The sequence below is a fragment of the Manis pentadactyla genome, chromosome 10, assembly GCF_030020395.1.
Source record: "Manis pentadactyla isolate mManPen7 chromosome 10, mManPen7.hap1, whole genome shotgun sequence".
NCBI classification, from domain to species: domain Eukaryota; kingdom Metazoa; phylum Chordata; class Mammalia; order Pholidota; family Manidae; genus Manis; species Manis pentadactyla.
In genome coordinates this window covers 72,244,807-72,267,811 of record NC_080028.1, presented here as the reverse complement: position 1 = coordinate 72,267,811, position 23,005 = coordinate 72,244,807, and the positions used below count along the sequence as shown (strand labels likewise).

Genomic DNA, 23,005 nt, shown 5'->3' with positions numbered 1-23,005 from the left:
CCCTTTGTGCCCAACGTCCACGCCGCCGAGTTCGTGCCGTCCTTCCTGCGTGGCCCGGCCCAACCGGCGCCGGCGCCGGCGCCAACCACCACGGAGCCTGCAGTGGCGCGGGAGGCCCTTCGGGCAAAGGGGCCGGGACGCGGAAGCAGCCGAGCGGGAGGCCGGAGCCCACCTTGGTGGGGTGTGGGGACACGTCTGCGGTTCGCCTCGCAGGGCGGGGTACGCGCGGCCTCGGGGCCCGGCGGCACGTGGGGCGCTGACAGCGGCGCCGGGCGCGGGCAGCCCTGTGTGGGGCGGCCCGGGCGCGGCGGAGGGCCTGGAGGAGCGGTAGCTGCGTGTCGGCGACATGGGAGGGATCTAGAGCCCGTCCCTTCCCCGGGGGCCGCAGCTACCTACTAGAACTGAAAACCGTATGGGACGGAGAGGGCCCGCGGCCATCAGTACCATGAGGCCCAGACGTGGGACAACTGGAACCAGGAGGTGGGTGGGCGTTGAGCGAGCCAGACTCAAGGAGCTGGGAGGACGAGCGCCCGACTTTTCCTTCACCTTATGCCTAGGTGAGAGAGCGTTTCTTGCTCCAATTTCTATTATTGAAACTGTAATTAACGTTTTGGATATCTGGCACCGAAGTGTCCTGCAGGAATCCCAAGATGCATTGTAGTCTTGGGATCCCGCAGAAACTGTTGGCCATCACTTCAGAGGTCTTTCAGTTTTGTAAAGCATTGTGTAAGCTTGTAAAGTTAACAGTGTCAAAAGTAAGAGGTCCTCCCGTAATGTGTATAGGAAACTACATTGATTTGTGTTCTCTTTTTCTTAAGTGGTGCTTGTCTTCTTAGTGACACGTTTAGAATTTTAATTTCGTCAAAATCGGATAGCTTATTCAGGCTGTGTGGTATTGTAAGTCACTCTTTATGTTCACGTGTCAGTAATTAGCCTGTTCAGATACTTGGTATTATAGCTTACTAGTTGTCACGTGCCGTTCTGACCATAGCTAGTAGACTGTTTTGTGTGTTTTCAAGTCAGGTTTGGTCTTTAAAAAGCTTTCTGTATTTCGGGGCTGCTTAAGTGATAGGATGACATGCTTTCGGGTACTGATCTTGTGGGAATGTCAGATGTGTGAAGTTAACTATTCTCCCCTGTATGAAAAAGTGCTTATTTTACGAACTGTCAATATTGGCTTAAAGAGAGAAAGGAATGTACCTTCGTGAGCCAGGGTATTGGAGAACCATATCACAGATGTTCTTGGCAATTTGTGAGAATCGATTGTTGATTTCTCTTTGAAGTTCCACGTTGTATTTCCTAGATAAATGGACATCATAAAAGTCTCTGGGAGTTTAGCTTCTTCAGAAACTTGCCACAGTTTCTGTATTAGAGGCAGAGAGCTTGGAGAAGTACTTCTGTGAAGTAAGTACATATATGAGCACAGTTTGAATTTGGTTGTTTGATTTTCTTGATGTTTTGCCTTTTAACAAGGAAACTTAGTATTTATTTCTTTGCTTAGATCAAGCAGTTTGGCCTACTTAAATAAAGTTCACTTACCAGCCCCTAAAAGTGCCCGGTTCCCCATACCTTATCATGCAGATTCCTTTTATCCAGCCATTTTCTTGTTTCTTTTTTGGCCGTCCCTCCTCACTCTGGAGCCACCAGCACCACTCTGGCTAGACTTGGAACTCCATTTCCAGCTTGTCCATCCATCAGCCAGTGAGTCAGGAAGGGACAGCCATCCTCAGAGCAGTGATCTGGAGTAGACATTGTTGGGTGACTAGGTAGGTAGGTTGGGTGACTGTTAGGTAGAAGAGCTGTCTTTCCTCTTACTGGCATTTGCCAACTTGCTGGTTTATTCTTAATCCTTTTCTCTGTGACACTGTTAGAAGTGGAGATGTAAAAATATCTAAGGAAGCGGTTATAAGAGAAGTACTTTCTTTGTTACTTGGTGGTCAGTTTTTTTCAGTTATATCAAACTGTTTTGGTGTTACTGACTTTGTCAACTGCTTCTACAAAATGCCAGTTCATATTTTTAAAAGTGTCCTCCTTAGGGTTGTCTATTGGAAAAGAATGGTTTCTAAATTGAGGTCCAGAGAGATGTGGGACTGTTGGATTGCATGTTTGAACCCATAGAGGTCCATAAAGTACCACCATCATAGCAGAGAACTATGCCTGGAAGAAGCAAAGAAAAAAATTGGAACTTGCCCTTAGAAATTTACAAAGGGGGAGCCATAAAAGTTGCAAGTTTTTTTATAGTGAGGAAATAAACAGAAGGGGAGCATCTTTTCTTTGGTTGTTAAGCCCTTGTTGAGATTTGTTGTGGGTCCCTGTTTTTAAACTAGATAGGAGGAAGAGCTCTTGAAGGAGGAAGTCTAGAGGTAGAACACTGAATGACTTCCTAACTGTTCCTGTCTAGGATGAATATCTGTCATTTCTCCTGAAAACAGGCTAGTTGGGTTTTTCTGGTGGTTCCTTGAGCAGCCAGTTGCCATAAATGTTTTTGCACAGTGTCAGAAGGCTGCTGGGTGGTTATGCCTGTTTCCAGCCATCCCAAGTCAAAACTTGGGATTCCGTGTTGATCTTAGCTCTCAGAAAAAGTAATACAGGTTTCCAACGGAATGATTAAGTAGAATACAAATTAAGTGTAACCAAGTGTAATTCATTTAAGTTCAGTTCTCTACAGATCCAAGTAAATTGACTACGTGATGCTCTTTAAAGTAGAAGTCCTGAAATGAATGAAAATGTGGAAGACAAGGGTTGTGTGTAAGAGAACAAACATTTTCTATGCTAGAATGTACATATTTTACTTATTTTGAGTTTCAATTTGCACACAGTTCATTCTTTTTTATTGTTGAATGAGAAGTAAGTTTAGCGATTTAATTCAGGATTACTTGGTGTCTTAGTCCATTTGGGCTGCTGTGTAGTACAGTACCACAGACTAGGTAGCTTGTAAACAAAATTTTTATCCCTCACAGCTCAGGAGGCTGGAAGACCGCGATCAGGGTGCCACCCTGGTCAGATGAGGGCCTCCTTCCCTCTCTCAGATCAGATTGCTGACTTCTTGTTCTCACATGGTGGAAGGGGCAAGGGAGCTCCCTGGGGCCTCTTTTATAAAGGAGCTGTTTGTAAAATGCATTCTTGAGGGCTCTGCCGTTAGGACTTATGTCCTCCAAAAAAACCCCACCTAAGTCCAATACGTGAGGCATTAGAATTTCAACATATGAATTTTGGGGGGGACACAAACATTTCAGAGCATAGCACTTGGACTTGTAGAGCATCCAGGCTTCTGTAGTAATGGTGTGGTGTCCTTTCCACCACCGCACCCTTAGCATCTCTCAGAACTCTGCCAGTAAAAAATGAATATAGAATAAAAATAAAACCAGCGGTCCTCAGAGGAGGAACTATCTCCAAAACATAGCACATTGTATTATGGAACCTGAATTTTAAAGAGAAATGTTCTGTTTCATAGTACTTGGTTTTTGATGGGTGTCTTTTAATGGGGAAGGAATGTTCTTTTTTTTAGTGACAGAGATATAATTCACATATCACAGAATTCACTGTAGTGGTTTTTAGTATATTCACAAAGTTAATGCAACCGTCACTACTACGTGGTGGTTGCTTGTTAATCACTGAGTAGTCTCAAAAGTGACCTCTTCAGGGTCACCAGAGTAGAGTGCAGAATCTTACATAATTGCTTTGTTCAGAAGGCCTCTTAGGCTTTATTATGATTTTAAGTGATACCTGTTGACTGAGAGATAAGTTTAGACAGAAGATAGGTGAGGTTCTTGACTGGATTTTCCTTTTCCCATGAGACTGAAATCCCTGCAGTAACAAAGTCTTCAGTGGGACAGTAAGTAAAGTAGGCAGAGAAGGTGAGGGGAAAATACTGTTCCAGGAGTGTTATTTCTTTTCCTGCCTCGTTTTCTAGCTAGTTATTTCTTACCTTGACTTAACCAATTATTAGATTTGGGCTCTTATTTCCTGATTTTACATGCTTGCAATGGCTCCAGCGTGAGGATTTAGGGAGTAAGCGAAGGCATTACATGAACCAGTGCTTTCCTTGTGAGCAGCTATTTGAACTGGTAAGAAATTTTGATTGAGAATAGGCCCTCTTTGGAGCAGCTTTTATTTACTGCAGCTTTTGTACATGGCTTTCTTCTGTCCCTTGTTTTTCACCTTCTCTGGAATTGTACTGCAAGAAAAGATAGCGATTAAAATTTCTCAGGGCGAGTTAGGGAAGTAGAGTAGATGACAAGTTTTAAGTCTTGTTTTGTTTTTGTTTGCTGGGGAGGAAATGTCTTAAAGTGTTAAAATATTACTGTTTTTCTAGTCGAAGAGAAAGGAATGAAAAGGATTCGATAGTCTTTTGTGGTGAGTTAGCAGTATTAGAATGGAAGTTTTTGAGATGTAAGTCTGGTTTCTGCTCAGAATGATGTATAGCAATTAATGAACAAACATTCACGTGTTTACAGAATGCAGGATACTGTGCTGGGCACTTGAAGTGACACCACAAGATGAATTAATCGTAGTCCTGGAGTCTAGAAAGAAGTCAGACCCCCAGTTTACTCTAATGGAAGACATAACGTGGTTGAGAGGGTTTCAAAGCTGAGCAGAGGAGTTGTTCATAGGTGCCCTTGTGTAAATCATTTCAGTCTTGTTATACTAATCGTAAGCCTAGAGATACATTTTCTGGTACCTGTTCTTTGTTAATACCATAAGTGTCTTTTAAGTTCAGATATAATTCACATAAAATTTACATTTCTTGTGTTTCGGTATTTTATTTCAGCTTGCTAGGAAATTGCTAGAGTAGAGCATCAGTTACCTTTTTACGCAGCTTGTGAGTTACTGCCATTACGGCTGGTGTATCTATTGGGCATGTTAATTTAGAATTTCATCATTATATTCACAGTTCTTAAATTAACTGGGAAGCAAGAATATGGCCACTATTTGGAAGTTCTTGGTTATTCTGACATCCTAAGGACGCTTAAAAAGCTGTCATTTGTTGATTCATACCAAAGCTTCTTAAAAGTAGTGTCCTTGTTTTCAGTAGAGTTTAACAAAGCAGGCTAGGGTATTTTTTTCCTAAGTGACTTTGTTTTAGGAAATCTAGTTGTCACAGTACTCCAAGTTGAGCCAGTTCCCCATCATAATTCTGCTTACTAGGTGAGAGAAACAGTAAGGATTTTTTGAGCATCTTTCACCAGCCTAACCTAAGAGTGGTTACACCCAATCCAAACCACATTCCAAACAGGTAATTGTAAGCCACTGACCTTGAACAAAGCAGAAAGTGCATGCCTTAGAATGTTGTTGGGGCAATCTCTGGGTTGACCGTTTCTGTAGAACCACAGTGGGCCACTGTACTACTCAGTGGTGTGTCCAGTTCCTTTGGATGGTTGGTTTTGGTTGCAAGGTAAGTGTATTTCTGTTCCCTTTGTACCTTAATGGGGCTGTCTGCAAAGTATTTTAAGTTCACCTACAATTTTTTTTGAAGTAAATAGGATATACATTATAAATAAACCTGTTTTAGGGTTGTTTGAAAAACATAGTGGATCTTAGTTACTCTACAGAAAGCCCACTCAGGTGGATGTGTGTCATTGCTTTTAGTGAATGAATAGTTCGTAGAATGTTAGGGCTGGAAGTGACCCTGGCAGTAGTACAGTCTTATCAGATAAAGAAACTGAAGCCTACAGATAGTGACTCCAATTCAGCAACAGTGGAGTCTGGAATCTGTTTGCCAACTGCTAGCTTAGTGCCCTTTCAATTACACCGTGCTGTTGACCGGGGAGAAGGGCATCCCTGGGGCTAACATCTTGACCACCAACCAGCATGGATTTCCTGAGAGAGGCCCTAGAATTTGCCTTTCTTGTGTTTATTCTTCAAAAGTTTTGTTAATATGGGGCTTTGAAAAGCTTGTAATGGTAAACTTATTGAGCAGTTACTTGCTTCATATGCTTTTATCTTCACAACAATCTTTTGAGGTTATGTTGAGCCCTTTTATAGATAAGAAAATTAAGGCTCAGAAAAGCTAAATAAATGAGGTGACATCTCCTAGTAAGTGGAGGAGCCAGGGTTAGACTCTACGTCTGATTTCAAAGTTTATTCTAGTAATAATAACTCAGCTAGTCTTCTCCCTGTGATTTGCTATGAAAAGGTCTTTTTGGCTGAGACACTTTTTCAGCAACTGAGTCCGTGAGATTGTGGCCTATGGCACCGCCTCCCTGTTCTGTCTCAGTAGTAGCAGGGTGACGTTGTGATAAGTAGGCAATGCTCTACTTTGAAATCACTTCTTCCTACATTTTAGGAAATAATGTGAGATAATTTGAAACAGTTCTGTTCACCGCTATAGCATTGTACCTTTTTATTTTGAGAGCATAGGTAGTTAAGGCAAAACCATGGACATTTCATGTGTTGTGTGGGCGTTTGGTTGTGATGTCTGCCTTTACTGGTTTTCAGTATTGTCTGTGGGAGAAAAATACCTCAGGCAGGCGGATTTGGTTGGGAGTGTATGGTCATCTGGGTGCTAGAGAATTTTTAGTTTCTTATGCAAATTGTACTTCAGCATCTCTTCAGTATTGTTTCTCTAACCCCTTCTTGGAAAACTGACACATACAAAGTTGTTTTTAGTCTATCGAACCCTGATGGAAATGCAGTAAATATATAGGTGGACTGCTACAGATGGTGAGAAAACTGAAGTGATAAGACTCTAAGGAACTAGTGACCTCTGAAAACCAAAAGAAACGGCTGCAGTCCAGGCACAGTGAATTACATACTTACTCGGTACGTACACCGTTTCAGCCTGTGGAGACTTTACAGGAGATGGGAAAAGGCTCTGTATTTCAGAAAACCACACTCATTCTGGAAGTTTCTAATGTCTTAGGGAACGAAAACTGAGATCTGTGTGTGGGTGTGCTTACAGCTGCAAGAAGGGTCCTACCCTAGAGGAGCTCAGAAGAGCCATCATAAGCTGGGTAATGGGGTGGGTGGGGGGTGGGATAAAAGTGGAAAGATTTGTACTACAATTGAGGAGATTCCTTAAGAGGATCTAGAACTGTGCACTTATGGCTCTTTAAATTAATTAAAACTAAATGTTTCAATTAAAAATTCAGTTTCTTGGTCATAGCCACCTTTCAAGTGCTTAATAGCCACAACGTGGCTAAGTGACAGTCATATCACAGCACAGAAACAGAACATTTCCATCATTGCAGAAGCTTGTATTGGACAGAATTTTGTCACAATGTTTCTCACTTCAAGGTAGCGTAAGACACTTGTGACTTTTGCGACAGCACTGAAGTTTTTATTCATTAATAATGAACACCATTTAGCCAACAGGACTAAGAAATTTAAGTAGGATGACTTTTGCATATTGTTGTTTTGTGTGTAAAGAGATGAAAGATTAGTTTTATACATATAAAGCAGTACACATTTAAGTTGCTGATTTATGGACTATGTGGGTTAAGCAATTTAAGAATTGGCCAGACTTTTATATTTAAAATATAACTTGAATTGAAACCTGGTTTTCACAGCCCACCACGAGTGTGGCCTTCACTGTACCCATGATCTGGCCAAGTAAGATCTCCGTGTTAAAGTCCTTTGATCCATAATCAAATCTTTAAAAAAATTGTATTTTTAAAAATTGAGGTGAAATCCATATGACATGAAATTAACCATTTGAAAGTGAACAGTTTGGTGGCATTTGGTACATTCACAGTGCTGTGCAGCTTACTACCTCAAGGTTCCAAACAGTCTCATCGCCTCCAAAGGAAATCATACTTTTCAAGCAATTGTTTAACACTCCCCTTTTCCCAGCTTTTGGCAACCACCAAGCTACTTTCTGTGTGTATGAATGTACCTATTCTGAATATTTCATGTGAATGGAATTGTACCTGTGATCTGTTGTGTCTGGCTTATTGCACCATTATCAAATTTTAACTAGTTTTAAGATTCACAGTATCATCTTTGTTAAACCATAGGCAGTACTGTTGCCTGACTGTCTTTTGGTAAAATCTTTCACTTCTTGTTTTAAAATTTTGGGTAATATACCTTTTATCACAGCCAGTTCATTAATCTTCCTTTACCATAAAGGATAGCATTCGTTTCTTTTAATTTGAGGTATGGCAGTTTTATTAACTAGTACACTTCTGATAAACTTTCCCACCTAATTAGAATTGTTCTTTTTTGAATACTTGATGAGGGTGTGTACTTGATGAGGATGTATCTTCTGAACATGGAGATACCATTAGGAAATATGAAACTGATTTCATTCCTTGGGAGGTTGACTAACTTCTCTTCGACTAGCAGATATGAAGTGTGCAGGACTTGGAAATCAAGCCCCAATGGTTATGTTTGCCAGCCATGAACAAGTGACTTTGGAGCTGGTAGAATTACAAGCCTATGCTCATTAGTAGCGAGTAAATCTGGATGTGATGTATATTATGAATAATAGGAGTAGAATGAGAAAGGGTTGGAGATGTGTGTGAGAGAAGAGACTGGGTACAAATACACTGACAAGTTTAAATGTAAAGAACATGTTGCTGTATCTGTGATTTTTCTGGTTCATTGCTCCAAAAACATCAGTTCGCAGATGTTGCCACCATTGCCATTTGAATTGTAACGTGATCCGTGGTCTGAATGCAAGGATAAGCTTTTTTTCTTCCATCCTGGGGAAACTATTGTCAGCTTCTTATTTTGAGGCCCTTTAATGTCATCATTACGTGTATATTAATAACTTAATTGCTGTTTGTACTTGACCCTGTCCCTGCCTCTGTAAGCTGTACAAACTCAAGACAAATGCATTATAAATGTAGGGTGTTTTGAAAAATGAAACCATGAACAGATTTTTATTATGCTGCGTTATGCAGCCATGGAGGTAGTCTTATGACTGATGTCACTGTCCTGAGAGGTGCCTTACAGCCTTAGGCATGTATTGTATATTTGTAAATCTAAGAGTTGGTTGTAGAACCAGGTGTTGAGGTGTGTGTACTGTTGGGTCTTATAAAGCCCATTTGCAGTTTGGGATGTCTTATAAGTGATGAGAGAGCCCCCCATACTGATTGTCTCCGTCTTCCTTGCCTTACAATGCTTGACCATCCTAACTGTGTCATCACTTACTCGGTTTACTTTTACTGAGGGATTTTCAGCAGGGGCTGTCTGAGGAAGGGCAAGGTGGCATTTGTGTAACTTGGAGAAGCCCATTCGAATATGTCAGAATGTTTGGTAAGTTACCGCTTACTTCATAGGGTTTGGGGGGAGCTTAAATAAGATAGCAATCAGCACATGAGGGCTCAATAAAAATTTAAAGGGATTTAGGGTAATTTGCCACAACCTCCAACCCTGCCTCCAGCACTGTGGATTTGTGAGTGTTTCTATCCCTGTCTGGCCCATAATAGATGTGCAGTACATGTTAGTTGAGAGAATTGAACTGATGGCTCATTACATATTAGGGAGTGGGGAGTCACTTGTTGAATATCTCTTAGGTGCGAGGAGTTCTTTAATTGAAACTAAACAAATGCTTATTCTCATTCAGTGCTCTAAGCAGTTCTCTCAGGCAGATGACATGTCATTTCCATGATTCCGTGAAATAATTGCCTCTCACAACTTGTACATGACACTGTAGGTTTTAAAGCCAGGAGTCAGCCCAGTGCTGGCCTCTCAGCACCAGCGTCTGCTGCCTCCTCCATCCTGAGGTTCGCACGTCAGCCTGATCACCTAGCACTGCCTGACTTTCTCTGGAAGTTGAGTGATTTTTCCTTACTATACCTGTAAACTTTTCTTTTAAATAGGAAGTGAAAAAAAAATCTTTTGTGAAGTACAATTCCTCTTCCTTCCAAACCTAGTTCAAATGCTTTTTCCATTTCTGTTAACATCCTGCTAATCGCATAGGTTGGGGTGTCTTAGACCCTTCACTCTTCCTTCCTGCACCTGTCCGGTGTCACCCCTGTTACCTCTGTGTTTAGCCTCTCCTCTCCAGCTGCACTGCGCCGCGGTGGGAGCCATGCTGATGTTGCTGGCTGAGGTGTCTTTCCATTCAAAGGTCATCCAAATACCACTGTGTAGGATCATCTGCAGCTGCGACGCTCAGCATGTCACTTCTCAAAAGATCTTGGTTGCCCTTTACCTTTCAGGGGCAAGAAACTCCTTTCTTCACTACTTCATATTATGGAAGATTGGGCCCAAAACTTTTCTTGACTTACAGGTCTTAACACTCCAGGGGAGTGAGTTTAAATGTAACTTTGAGAGATTATGAATTCACTGTTTATTGGTGTGCAGGATTCATGTGACTTCAAATTCTTCAATGTCTTTTTTGCATCTTGGAGATTCTTTAAAGCAAGGGCACTTTCATACCGGAGTATCATTAGGCTTTCAGATATAAAAATAAACTTAAACATTTAAGTATCAGTATATATTTCTCATACATCTCTTTCAGTAATATCATAAGTAGATTTTCAGCGTGACAATTGTGGAAACTGGATTGTTTCTTGATCTTAGAATTCTAATAGAGGGACAAAAACAGTGTCATTTTAATCATCATTTCTGAGATGTCATAAGGGCCCATACACATTTCAGGGACTTTATATGAATGTCCTTTGTACTTTCTTGGTATCAAATAGAACTTATTCCAGGATCTTGATGATAAAATATGTATGATTATAGAATTTTTAAAAGGGCTAATCATAGCCTTCTTTGACTACAGCTACCAAGAGAAACTAGAGAAGTAATGTGTCTTTGTTGAGCAAAATCTTACTAATCTGATCTGTGTATGCTGTTGATTACTCTTTAAATATCTGTGACAGAAAAGTTTTTGAAGCAAAATACGAGAACAAGCATACTTTTATGAGTACATTTCCATTACTGAAAAGGTTTCAAAATTGGCTGTGATTGGCAGATTTTTAGAAGTAGGTTAAACAGACTTATAGTTTGAAAACCTGAGTTAGTTGCCATTAGTTAGGTCTGGATTGTTGAGATTTTTGTTGGGTTATTGAATTTATGTTTTTACTGTATTTTAGAACATAAATAAAATGGATGTGTAATTTCAATTTTTAATAGAACTTATTTCTATTAAATAGCACCTGTGGAACTTTCTCAAGAGGAACAATTGTTGTGTGAAGGTAAGCATCTACAAGATGACTCTTTGAATATCTAATTGAAAAAACATTTAAGTTGTCTGTAGTGTATAAAGCTAAATATTGTTTTGTAAATATATATTATATCTCAATTTCTTGTCCAGGTTCAAATTCAGCTGTTAGCATGGAACTTTCAGAACCTGTTGGTAAGAAAATTTCTGACCATATGAATACAGTATTATGAAACTCTTTCACTCTCAAGATTTAAGGTGCACATGTAAGTGTCATGATTATTGTAATGCCTACATTTAACACTGACATTGAATCTTTGTGTTTGGATTGACAATGCCGTGATACATTTAGTAGTTGTCAATATAGAAGAATTGGGTGGAAGAATGGTAAAGTCAGTTTAAATAGTTATACTTGTTCCATTTACTTTGTGAAAAATTTCCTTCCTTTTTGTAACTTTCTTATTTTTAAGGGTTTTATATTTCCAAAAAGTTGATACCAAAGATATTACTTGTAGAGGAAAAAGAAAAGAGCCCCTAAATCCTGTGTCCTGGTTTTAAACTTTCCCTTTTTTCCACTGTCAGGGCATTTTGACGCTGGAGTTACTGGGCTGTTACAGATGATACATCTCCTGTTCACACTTTGTTTGTCCTTATGAAATGAAGCTTTATAAAAATAGCAATCTCTTGTAGTCTCTGAGTCAGAGCTCTGATGTCAGCAGTGAGGCCAGCTTGAAAGCTATTATCCATTTCTGTTGTGAAAGATACTTTCCTATGTGTCACTAGACATTGGAAAGTGGAACTAAATATGCAAAGTTCTATTTGTTGTTTGAAAGCATCTGTGTTTTAAAGTATAGACTATAAATATTTTACCAGAATACTGAGTTAAAATACCTTATTTCAGTAGAAAATGGGGAGACAGAAATGTCCCCAGAAGAATCATGGGAGCACAAAGAAGACATCAGTGAAGCAGAGCCAGTGGGTGGCTCCTTTGGAGGTGGAAGGCCCCCAGAGGAAAGTGCCCAGGAGATGATGGAGGAGGAAGAGGAGGTACCAGAACCCAAATCTGTGGATACACCGCCAGGTGCTCCTAAGAAGGAACATGTAAATGTAGTATTCATGGGGCATGTGGGTAAGTTGCATTCACAGCAATAAGAAATGACCAAAGTTACTGCGTACAACAAACAGAACATCTTCGCTACTTGGAGATGTTTAGTGAAACTGAATGGAATTGATCTAAAATGTCTTGACTTTTAACTTGAATTTTTGGCTGGCAAAAAATTGTCAGCACTTTATTCTTGAAGGTTGGACCGATTGACAGTTGTATAATGGAATAGAAGCTGGAAGAAAATAAGCTACAGTATATTTCTATGATGCATAATTGGTCTCTACACCACCGATGATGGCTCAGCATATTATGACATTTATTAATTAACATTCTAGAAAATGTGCCTATTTTTTTATGTGAACTTCAGTTATTCTGTTAACTTTATAGGATTGACTTTACTATGTAGTTTGATTTTGCGTAATGTAAGAAATTAATTGGAGTGAGTTCTGGATGCTAGTCAGGTTGCTGGTTTAGCACAAAACAAAACCCTATTTTATTTATTCAGGTGTTCTCTGTCTGACTTACTCCCAAAATTGTGAAAGGAAAATACAGGATTATGTGTCCTTTTTCCTTCTCTTTATCTCTGGCTTCCCCTATTCTTTTTCAGTAGCGAGAACCCTTTTGAAATTTGTAAAGGCACACCGACCACCTAAATGGAGCTCTCAGTCCTGGTCTGCTCTTGCTGTCCACTGAGGCTCCACTGCGGTAATTTATATTCTGTTGTTGCTGTGCTCTAAGCTAACGGTCAGGGAGGAATCTGTCCAAAAATTCATTTCTTTATCAGTAAAGTAGTTCTCAGTCATTGTTGAGCTGCAGGAGATCTTAGCAGCTTCATTTTACAAAGAGGAAGGTAACCAGCCAGAGCGTGTGCCCCAAATTCCTATCATTTCAGTTGCTGTTGCAAGATGTAATTATATCAGCTGAATGATGCCTTCAGTTGTTGGTGTTTTTAATTGTTGGTATTTGGGGGTTTTGTCTTTTACACCTGGTTTACACATTGTTGATGATTACTTTTAGATGCTGGCAAGTCAACCATTGGAGGACAAATAATGTAAGTATTTTCTGTTAAATAATAGTTAATTTAATGGAATGTTTTGGGCATTGCAAACATTCACACAAAGGGGGATAAAACAGATTACCCCAACTTAAGAAAAATTAATAATAAAATGACATTACTTGTAGGGAAAGCTGATGTTAAGTAGTTTTTGCAGTATGATCGTTGTTAGAATTTTCTGATGGAATTTAGGTCTTCTCTAAAATCTTCTGTCATCACCACCAGGAGCATAAATGGATTTATGAAAGCTGCGTTTTAGATTTTTTTATAAAAACTAATACAGAATCCTAGATTATGGGAAATGTCAGTCTGCTTTGAATATAATTTTCTTGGGAGTAATGAAAAGCAGTACTTGAATTAGGTGCATGGGGGAAAGTTTTTTCTAATCCATCAACTCCTTAAATTTATAATCAAAGATAGGTGGTTGGCTAACATGCTAAGATTAGAAGATATGAAAACACCATGGTTGAACTTTGGTGATGTATTCTAATATTGAAAATCTTTTTAATTAAAAGGCTTTTCTTTTTTTTAAATTGAAGTATCATTGATTTACAGTGTTTTAGTTTCAAACGTACAACACAATGGTTCAACAGTTACGCATATTATTAAATCCTCATCCTCTCTAGTGTGATTACTGTTGATCAACGTAGAAATATGTTACAGAATCATTGACTATGTTCTCCATGCTTTACTATTCTGACCAAATTATACTGTGATTGTGAATTATTGTGTCCTTTTATCCCCCTCAGCCTCTTTCCCCACCAGCTTGGTAACCATTGGTCACTTCTCAGTGTCTGAGTCTACTGCTGTTTTGTTCCTTCTGTTTTGCTTTGTTTTTATATTCCACAAATAAGTGAAATCATATGGTATTTGTCTTTGTCTGGCTTGTTTCCCTGAGCATAATACCTTCTAGATCCATCCATGTTGTTGGAAATGGCAGTATTTCTTTTCTTTCTATGGCTGAATAATATTCCATTATGTATATGTACCACATCTTTATCCTTTAGATAAATTTATCTATCCTTCATTCTATTGAAATTTATCTATCTTTTATTTTATTGATGGACATTTAGGTTGCTTCCATACCTTGGTTATTGCAAATAGTGCAGCAATAAACATAGGGGTGCATATGACTTTCAAAATCAGGGATTTTGTGTTTTTTGGGGGGGTAAATTACTGGGTCAAATGGTATTTCTATTTTTAGTTTTTTGAGGAACCTCCATACCGTTTACCACAGCAATTGCACCAATTTACATTCCCACCAAAGTGTAGGAGGGTTCTCCTTTCTCCACATCCTCAGCAGCATTTGTTATTTCTTGTCTTCAGAGAGTGGCCATCCTGACTGGTGTGAGGGGATACCTCAGTGTGGTTTTAATTTGCATTTCCCTTATGATTAGCAATGTGGATCTTTGCATGTGCCTGCTGGTCCTTTGTATTTCTTCTTTGGAGAAGTGTCTGTTCATGTCCTTCCCCCAGTTTTTAATTGGGTTATTGTTTTTTGGGTGTTGAGGCACATGAGTTCTTCATATATTTTGGATGTTAACACTTTATCAGATGGGTTGTTTACAAATATATTCTCCCCTACTGTAGGATAAGGCCTTTCATTTTTAATCCCTCCTAAATCAGACCCATTTCTTTAAACTATATCATCAGAGGATTCAGAGGGCTTATCTTCATGGTTTTGCTTTAAATAGTCTTAGTTGGTAATCTTGCCAGTTACTTGTGAAAATTTCCACAACAGACCCTAAAAGAAGCTATTAAAAAGGAATCCTTACCTAAGGCTCTATGGATGGACATGTTGGGCCCACTTTATGTATTTTAGAAGAATATATTTTTTGCTTATTGGCTGTAATTTTGGTTGGCATTTTCCTGGGCTTCTATGGTTGGTTGGAAGCATGCTCTGTAGATGACTGCAGAGCACACATAGAGATGAAGGCCAGAACAGGAAGGCTTTGATTTGGATAGATTGTGGCAAGGGAATGGTTAGTTATTACTAAGGAATTATTTTAAAATTATAATCTCTTTTTGACAAATATTTATAAAATATTAAATATTGAAATGTATTAGGCCTAATTTCTTGGACAACACTGTTGGAATTAATTTTGTTTAGTATTTACATTTGCTTTTTAAAAAAATTTTTATTCTGAAATAATTTGGCTTGGAGAAATGTTGCAAAAACAGTATAGGCTTCCTATTTGTCTTTCATTCAGCATACCTTAACGTTAACATTAAATAACTATAGTACAGTCATCAAAACTAGGAAGTTAACATTGGTGCAAAATTAACTAAACTATGTAGGTCTGACTTGAATTTTACCAGTTTCTCCACTAATGTAGTTTTTCTGTTCTAGAAGGGTGCACTGCATTTATTTGTTAAGTCTCCTTATTCTCCTCTCACTTGTGACATTTACTCAGTCTTGTCTTTCATGACCATCATCATTTGAAGAGTGCTATTCAGTGGCTTTATATGTTCTTGTATTGGGTTTGAGTGATGCTTTTTACAAAAAAATTGAGTATATAGATTTTGGGCAAAATATCACCGAAGATACATTGTACTCTTATCAGAGCATTCAGTCAGGGGTACATAATGTCAGTATTCGGCATGTTTTGTTGATTACTGGTGATATTAGTCATGATTACTTGGTTAAGGTGATGTCTGCTGGGATTCTCCAATGTAAAGTTATTTTTTCCCTGTTATCCTGGGGAAGATAATTTGAGACTATGTAAATGTCTTTTCCACAGAGATTTTCTGTGATTGCACCATCTATCCAGTGGTACCTTTACTTTAAAATAGTTGGTTTCTGAAGTTGGAATTCCTAAATTCCCTTAACTTCATTGAATAATTTGTGAGTAATTAAGTGCTTCTTTTGTCTTCAAATGTTTTCGGGTATTTGACTGGAATGGTTGACAAAAGGACACTTGAGAAATATGAAAGAGAAGCTAAAGAGAAAAAGAGAGACTTCGTATAATAAACTTTTATGATAATGATAAATACCTTTTAGGGAAATGCTGCCTGCTTAATGCTTTTGCAGTCTACTAAGATGTAAGTTCATGAAGTCTAAAATTGTGTCGTAACAAAGGAAAAGCTTCCCTTCCCCTCACAGCACACAGCAGATCAGTTCGTCATGACTTTATAACTTACACAGACAAAACTTGGAAACATCCAAACATCCTGTTGAGTAATAGACTTGTTCAGTAAATTATAAAACACTTATTTAATTGGGTCATTACCTGACAACTAAATGCATTTATAGAATTTATAATAAGCAGTAGTAGAACTTAGATTGCATTGGAATTCAGGGAGAAAGCAGGTGACATGATAGTACTTCAGATATGATCATTAATTATGTAAATACTGGGAAGAAGAAAAGCATATGGACAGAATGGAAAAAATCTATTGAATACACAGCATCAGGTAGCAGTGTAACTCATGACCGGAGGAGCTATTTAGGTAGATAGTGGCAGCCTTTCAGAGACAGTAGAAAACGGAGGCCACGGCTGCAGTTCCAGAGTTGGGAGCAGGGACAGCGACTGGGGGTGAGAACCTTGTAGGCACAGGAGCAAAGGCCCAAAGGCAGAGGCGAGCTTATGTGTTCATGAGCAGAGAAGAGTCAGGTTTGGCTAGAGGTTTAAAAAGGAAAGTGAGATAAAAATGACATTAAGAGACAGGCAGAAAGGAAGATCATTTCCGGCATGTAAAAAAAAATTTCTTTTTGGTATCAATCTACAATTACCATAAGAACATTATGTTTATTTGGCTCCCCCCTTCACCAAGTACCCCGCACAAGCCCCATTAGAGTCACTGTCTGTCAGCGTAGTGAGATGGTGTAGAATCACTACTTGTCTTCTCTGTGTAGCCTAGCCCTCCCCATAAACCCCCACATTATACATGCTAATCATAATGCCGCCTTTCTTTTACCCTGCCCTTATCCCTCCCTTCCCCCCCATCCTCCTCAGTCCCTTTCCCTTTGTAACTGTTAGTCCATTCTCGGGTTCTGTGATTCTGCTGCTGTTTTGTTCCTTCAGTTTTTCCTTTGTTCTTATACTCCAGAGATGAGTGAAATCATTTGGTACTTGTCTTTCTCCACCTGGCTTATTTCACTGAGCATAATACCCTGTAGCTCTATCCATATTGTTGCAAATGGTAGGATTTGTTTTCTTCTTATGGCTGAATTATATTCCATTGTGCATATGTACCACATATTTTTTATCCATTCATCTACTGATGGACACGTAGGTTGTTTCCATTTCTTGGCTGCTGTAAATAGTACTGCGATAAACATAGGGGTGCATATGTCATTTTCAAGATGGGCTGCTGTATTCTTAGGGTAAATTCCTAGAAGTGGAATTCCTGGGTCAAATGGTATTTCTATTTTGAGCTTTTTGAGGAAATTCCATATAGCTTTCCACAATGGTTGAACGATTTTACATTCCCACCAGCAGTGTAGGAGGGTTCCCCTTTCTCCACATCCTCGCCAACATTTGTTGTTGTTTGTGTTTTGGATGGTGGCCATCCTTACTGGTGTGAAGTGATATCTCATTGTGGTTTTAATTTGCATTTCTCTGATGACAAGTGATGTGGCGCATCTTTTCATGTGTCTATTTGCCATCTGAATTTCTTCTTTGGAGAACTGCCTGTTCAGCTCCCCTGCCCATTTTTTAATTGGATTATTTGGTTTTTGTTTGTTGAGCTGTGTTAGCTCTTTATATATTTTGGATGTCAACCCTTTATCAGATCTTTCATTTATGAATATATTCTCCCTTACTGTAGGATGTCCTTTTGTTCTGTTAATGGTGTTCTTTACTGTACAGAAGCTTTTAAGCTTGATATAGTCCCATTTGTACATTTTTGTTTTTGTTTCCCTTGCCTGGGTAGATATGTTCATGAAGAAGTCACTCATGTTTATGTCCAAGAGATTTTTGCCTGTTTTTGTCTAAGACTTTTATGGTTTCATGACTTACATTCAGGTCTTTGATCCATTTTGAATTTACTTTTGTGTATGGGGTTAGACAGTGATCCATGTTTCCTCCTTTTTTGCAGTCATCACCTCAGCCTTTGGAGCTATGACCCTGACCACCAGCAGCGGGACCAGTAGCTCAGTCTTTGGCAGCACCACCTCATCGCCCTTGACGTCCAGCGTGTGAGCAGGTCCCGCTGGCAGAGGGCACTTTCGGATGAGCATGGATGCCCCCCACAGCAGCTCCACCACTGGGATATTTGGCTTTGGGTCAGGACGGAGTGGGAGAACTGGTCTCAAGAACCCTTTCTGGGGAGGGTTGAATCCGAACTCCCTGGGTGCAGCTGGCCAGAGCACACCCTCTACCTTCCACATGGCCAGCACACCTCAGGACACGTCTGGGATTGCAGGTAAGATTTGGAGTGGACTCGGTCTGCAGTGCAAGGCACTGTTTTAAGTGCTGACCCAGTCTTTGCTTTTAGAGCTGTACGCTGTGGTGAAGATTTAGATGTTATCACAGAAGTTATCTGTAAACAGCATCAGGTACCATTGTAACTCATGACCGGAGTTGCTATTTAGGTAGAAAGCAGCAGCCTTTCCGAGACAGTAGAAAACTGAGGCAATCACCGCAATTCCAGAGTTGGGAGCAGGGACAGCGGCTGGGGTTCAGGACATTGCAGGCACAGTAGCAAAGGACCAAAGGCAGAGACAAGCTTATGTTTTCATGAACAGAGAAGAGCCAGGTGTGGCTAGAGGTTTAAAAAGGAAAGTGGGATAAAATGACATTAAGAGACATGCAGAAAGGGAGATTATTCATGGCCCTTAAAATTTTTTTTTTGGTATCAATCTTCAATTACCTGAAGAACATTATATTTACTAGGCTCCCTCCTTCACCAAGTACCGCACACATACCCCATTATAGTCTCTGTCCATCAGCATAGTAAGATGCTGTAAAATCACTACTTGTCTTCTCTGTATAGCCTAGCCCTCCCCGTGTCCCCACACATTATACCTGCCAATCATAATGCCCGCTTTATTTTACCCGGTTCTCATCCCTCCCTTCCCCCCCATCCTCCTCAGTCCCTTTCCCTTTGGTGACTGTTAGTCCATTCTTGGGTTCTGTGATTCTGCTGCTGTTTTGTTCCTTCAGTTTTTCCTTTGTTCTTATACTCCAGAGAGGAGTGAAATCATTTGGTACTTGTCTTTCTCCACCTGGCTTGTTTCACTGAGCATAATACCCTCTAGCTCCATCCATGTTGTTGCAATTGGTGGTATTTGTTTTCTTCTTATGGCTGAATTATATTCCATGGTGCATTTGTATCACATCTTTTTTTATCCATTCATCTACTGATGAACATGCAGGTTGTTTCCATTTCTTGGCTGTTGTAAATAGTGCTGTGATAAACATAGGGGTACATCTGTCTTTTTCACACGGGGCTGCTGTATTCTTAGAGTAGATTCCGAGGAGTGGAATTCCTGGGTCAAATGGTACTTCTATTTTGAGCTTTTTGAGGAACTTCCATATTGCTTTCCACAATGGTTGAACTATTTTACATTCCCACGAACATGGTAGGAGGGTTCCCCTTTCTCCACAGCCTCGCCAACATTTGTTGTTTGTGTTTTGGATGGCGGCGGGCCTTATTGGTGTGAGGTGATAACTCATTGTGGTTTTAATTTGCATTTCTCTGATGACAAGCGATGTGGCGCATCTTCTCATGTGTCTGTTTGCCATCTGAATTTCTTCTTTGGAGAACTGTCTGTTCAGCTCCCCTGCCCATTTTTTTATTGGATTATTTGCTTTTTGTTTGTGGAGCTCTGTTAGCGCTTTATATATTTTGGATATCAACCCTTTATCAGGTCTGTCATTTATGAATATATTCTCCCTTACTGTAGGATGTCCTTTTGTTCTGTTGATGGTGTTCTTTACTCTACAGAAGGTTTTAAGATTGATATAGTCCCATTTGTTCATTTTTGCTTTTGTTTCCCTTGCCTGGGCAGATACGTTCATGAAGAAGTCACTCATGTTTATGTCCAAGAGATTTTTGCCTGTTTTTGTCTAAGACTTTTATGGTTTCATGACTTACATTCAGGTCTGTGATCCACTTCGAACATACTTTTGTGTATGGGGTTAGACAATGATCCATGTTTCCTCCTGTTTTGCAGCCACCACCTCGGGCTTTGGAGCTACGACCCAGATCACCCGCAGCAGGACCAGTTCCTTAGTGTATGGCAGTACCACCCCATCACCCTTCATGTCCTGGGTGCCAGCAGGCCCCGCTGGCAGTGGGGGCTTTGGGATGAGCGTGGCTGCCCCCAACAGCAGCTCCACCACAAGGACGTTCCACTTTGCGGCAAGGTGGAGTCGGAAAACTGGTGGTACAGCACCTTTCGAAGGAGGCTTGATTTAGAAATCCCAGGGTGCTGCTGGACAGAATACATCCTCTGTCTGCCACGTGGCCAGCACGCCTCAGAACACATCTGTGTTTGCAGGTGAGATTTGGAATCGGCTCGGTCTCCAGTGCCAGGTGCTGTTTTAAGTGCCGACACAGTCTCCGCTCTTGGAGCTGTACGCTGTGGTGAAGAGACAGATGTTATCACAGTTGTTATCTGTGAACAGCATTAGGTAGCAGTGTAACTCATGACTGGAGGAGCTACTTAGGTAGTCAGCAGCAGCCTTTCTGACACAATAGGAAACAGGCCAGGGCCACAGTTCCAGAGTTGGGAGCAGGGACAGCAGCTGTGTGTGTGTTGCAGGCACAGGAGTAAAGGCCTGAAGGCAGAGATGCGCTCATGTTTTCATGAGCAGAGAAGAGCCAGGTGTGGCTAGAGGTTTAAAAAGGAAAGTGGGATAAAATGACATTGAGACAGGCAGAAAGGAAAATCATTCATGGCCTTTTAAAATGTATTTTTTTTTGTATCAGTCTACAATTACATGCAGAACATTATGTTTACTAGGCTTTCCCCTTCACCAAATGCCCCCCCATACTCCATTACAGTCACTGTCCATCAGTGTACTGAGGTACTGTAGAATCACTACTTGTCCTCTCTGTGTTGCTCAGCCCTTCCCGTGCACCCCCCCACATTAAACATGCCAATCATAAGGCCCCCTTTCTTTTTCCCTGCCGTTATCCCTCCCTTCCCACCCATCCTCCTCAGTCCCTTTCCCTTTGTAACTGTTAGTTCATTTTTGGGTTCTGTAATTCTGCTGCTCTTTTCTTCCTTCAGTTTTTCTTTGTTCTTATACTGCACATATGAGTGAAATCATTTGTTACTTGTCTTTCTCCACCTGGCTTATTTCACTGAGCATAGTACCCTCTAGCTCCATCCATGTTGTTGCAAATGGTAGGATTTGTTTTCTTCTTTTGGGTGAATAATATTCCATTGTGTATGTGTACCACATCTTTATCCATTCGTCTAATGATGGACTCTTAGGTTGCTTCCATTTCTTGGCTGTTGTAAATAGTACTGCCATAAACATATCGGTGCAGCTGTCTTTTTCAAACTGGGCTGCTGTATTCTTAGGGTAAATTTCTAGAAGTGGAATTCCTGGGTCAAATTGTATTTCTATTTTGAGTTTTTTGAGGAACCTCCATACTGCTTTCCACAATGGTTGATCTAATTTACATTCCCACCAGCAGTGTAGGAGGGTTCCCCTTTGTCTGCAAACTCACCAACATTCGTTGTTGTTTGTCTTTTGGATGGTAGCGATTCTTACTGGAGTAAGGTGATACTGTTTCCTCCTTTTTTGCAGCTACCACCTCGGGCTTTGGAGCTACGACCCAGACCACCAGCAGTGGGACCAGTAGCTCAGTGTTTGACAGCAGCACCTCATCACCCTTCATGTCTGGGGTATCAGCAGGCCCTGCTCACAGTTGGGGCTTTGGGGTGAGCGTGGCTGCCCCCCACAGCAGCTCCACCACTGGGGCATTCAGCTTTGGGGAGGACAGAGTGGGAGCAGTGGTGGCACAGCCCCTTTCTGGGGTGGCTTGAGTAAGAACTCCCTGGGTGCAGCTGGCCAGAGCACACCCTTTGCCTTCCACGTGGCCAGCAAGCCTCAGAAAACGTCTGTGTTTGCACATCAGATTTGGAATGGGCTCGGTGCCGGAGTCCAGCTCCAGCTGAGGTGTGGGTCACGAAGGAAAGGACAGCGTCAGCGAGTGAGATGAATGAGGAGACAAAACACACAATTAAAGTTGTAACATCTCCTGACATCAAGCGGCAGGGTCTTCATTTTTGTATCTTTCTACGGTTTTCATAATGTTGAACATTTTTTAAAATTATGAATAATACATTACTTTTTCTGTCAGTTTACATAATTTCAGCTTATTACCCTTAAGGAAATATCATTATTTCTTCTAATAGTAGCCATTTAAGATTTAATTTTTAACTTTCCCCTAGTCTATTTTGATTGGTAAATCATGTAAGCTACGTGTTAGGTGCTAAACAGAAAATGGCGTAAGACAGCGTGTGGGTTAAGCGTGTGGGCTATGATTTTTACTTTAAGCGTGTAAGATTATATAGACTTTTAGATATGTGTCTAAGGCTATATAAAGTTTAAGCAGGTTATATAAAATGCAATCTATATGTCTTTTGGTTATTAAGTGTAACTATATTATTAATTAAATCCTATCCTACACATGTGGGTTGAGGCTTACATCTGAAATCTAGGGACGGTACTCCTATCACCCATTCCTTAACATTCCTATGAATACAATAAAAACACCTTATTTTTTTATAATATTCATTCCACAATTTCAGATGTTTACACCTTTCTTCCTGCGTTTACAGGCACCAGGGCCTTGCAGTCCTCTTTATCCTTTATATAATAACACT

The 23,005-nt window shown here is 40.2% G+C and overlaps 1 protein-coding gene across 2 annotated transcripts; it reads left to right on the top strand.

The window, feature by feature from the left end:
- Positions 1-412: 412 nt before the first annotated feature.
- On the top strand, positions 413-22,814 carry LOC130679123 (eukaryotic peptide chain release factor GTP-binding subunit ERF3A-like). 2 transcript variants are annotated; one of them, XM_057486964.1, is made up of 8 exons: positions 413-557; positions 11,049-11,090; positions 11,210-11,251; positions 11,958-12,185; positions 13,179-13,212; positions 18,256-18,582; positions 20,336-20,662; positions 21,924-22,814. In XM_057486964.1, exons 1-6 carry the CDS (start codon positions 413-415, stop codon positions 18,308-18,310), a joined length of 546 nt encoding a protein of 181 aa, XP_057342947.1. In that variant the 3' UTR covers positions 18,311-18,582; positions 20,336-20,662; positions 21,924-22,814. The 2 variants fall into 2 exon arrangements, 1 of the variants encoding a protein (XP_057342947.1); XR_008992115.1 differs by lacking the exon at positions 413-557 and adding an exon at positions 4,617-6,762 and having other exon boundaries at positions 11,210-11,322.
- Positions 22,815-23,005: the final 191 nt, after the last annotated feature.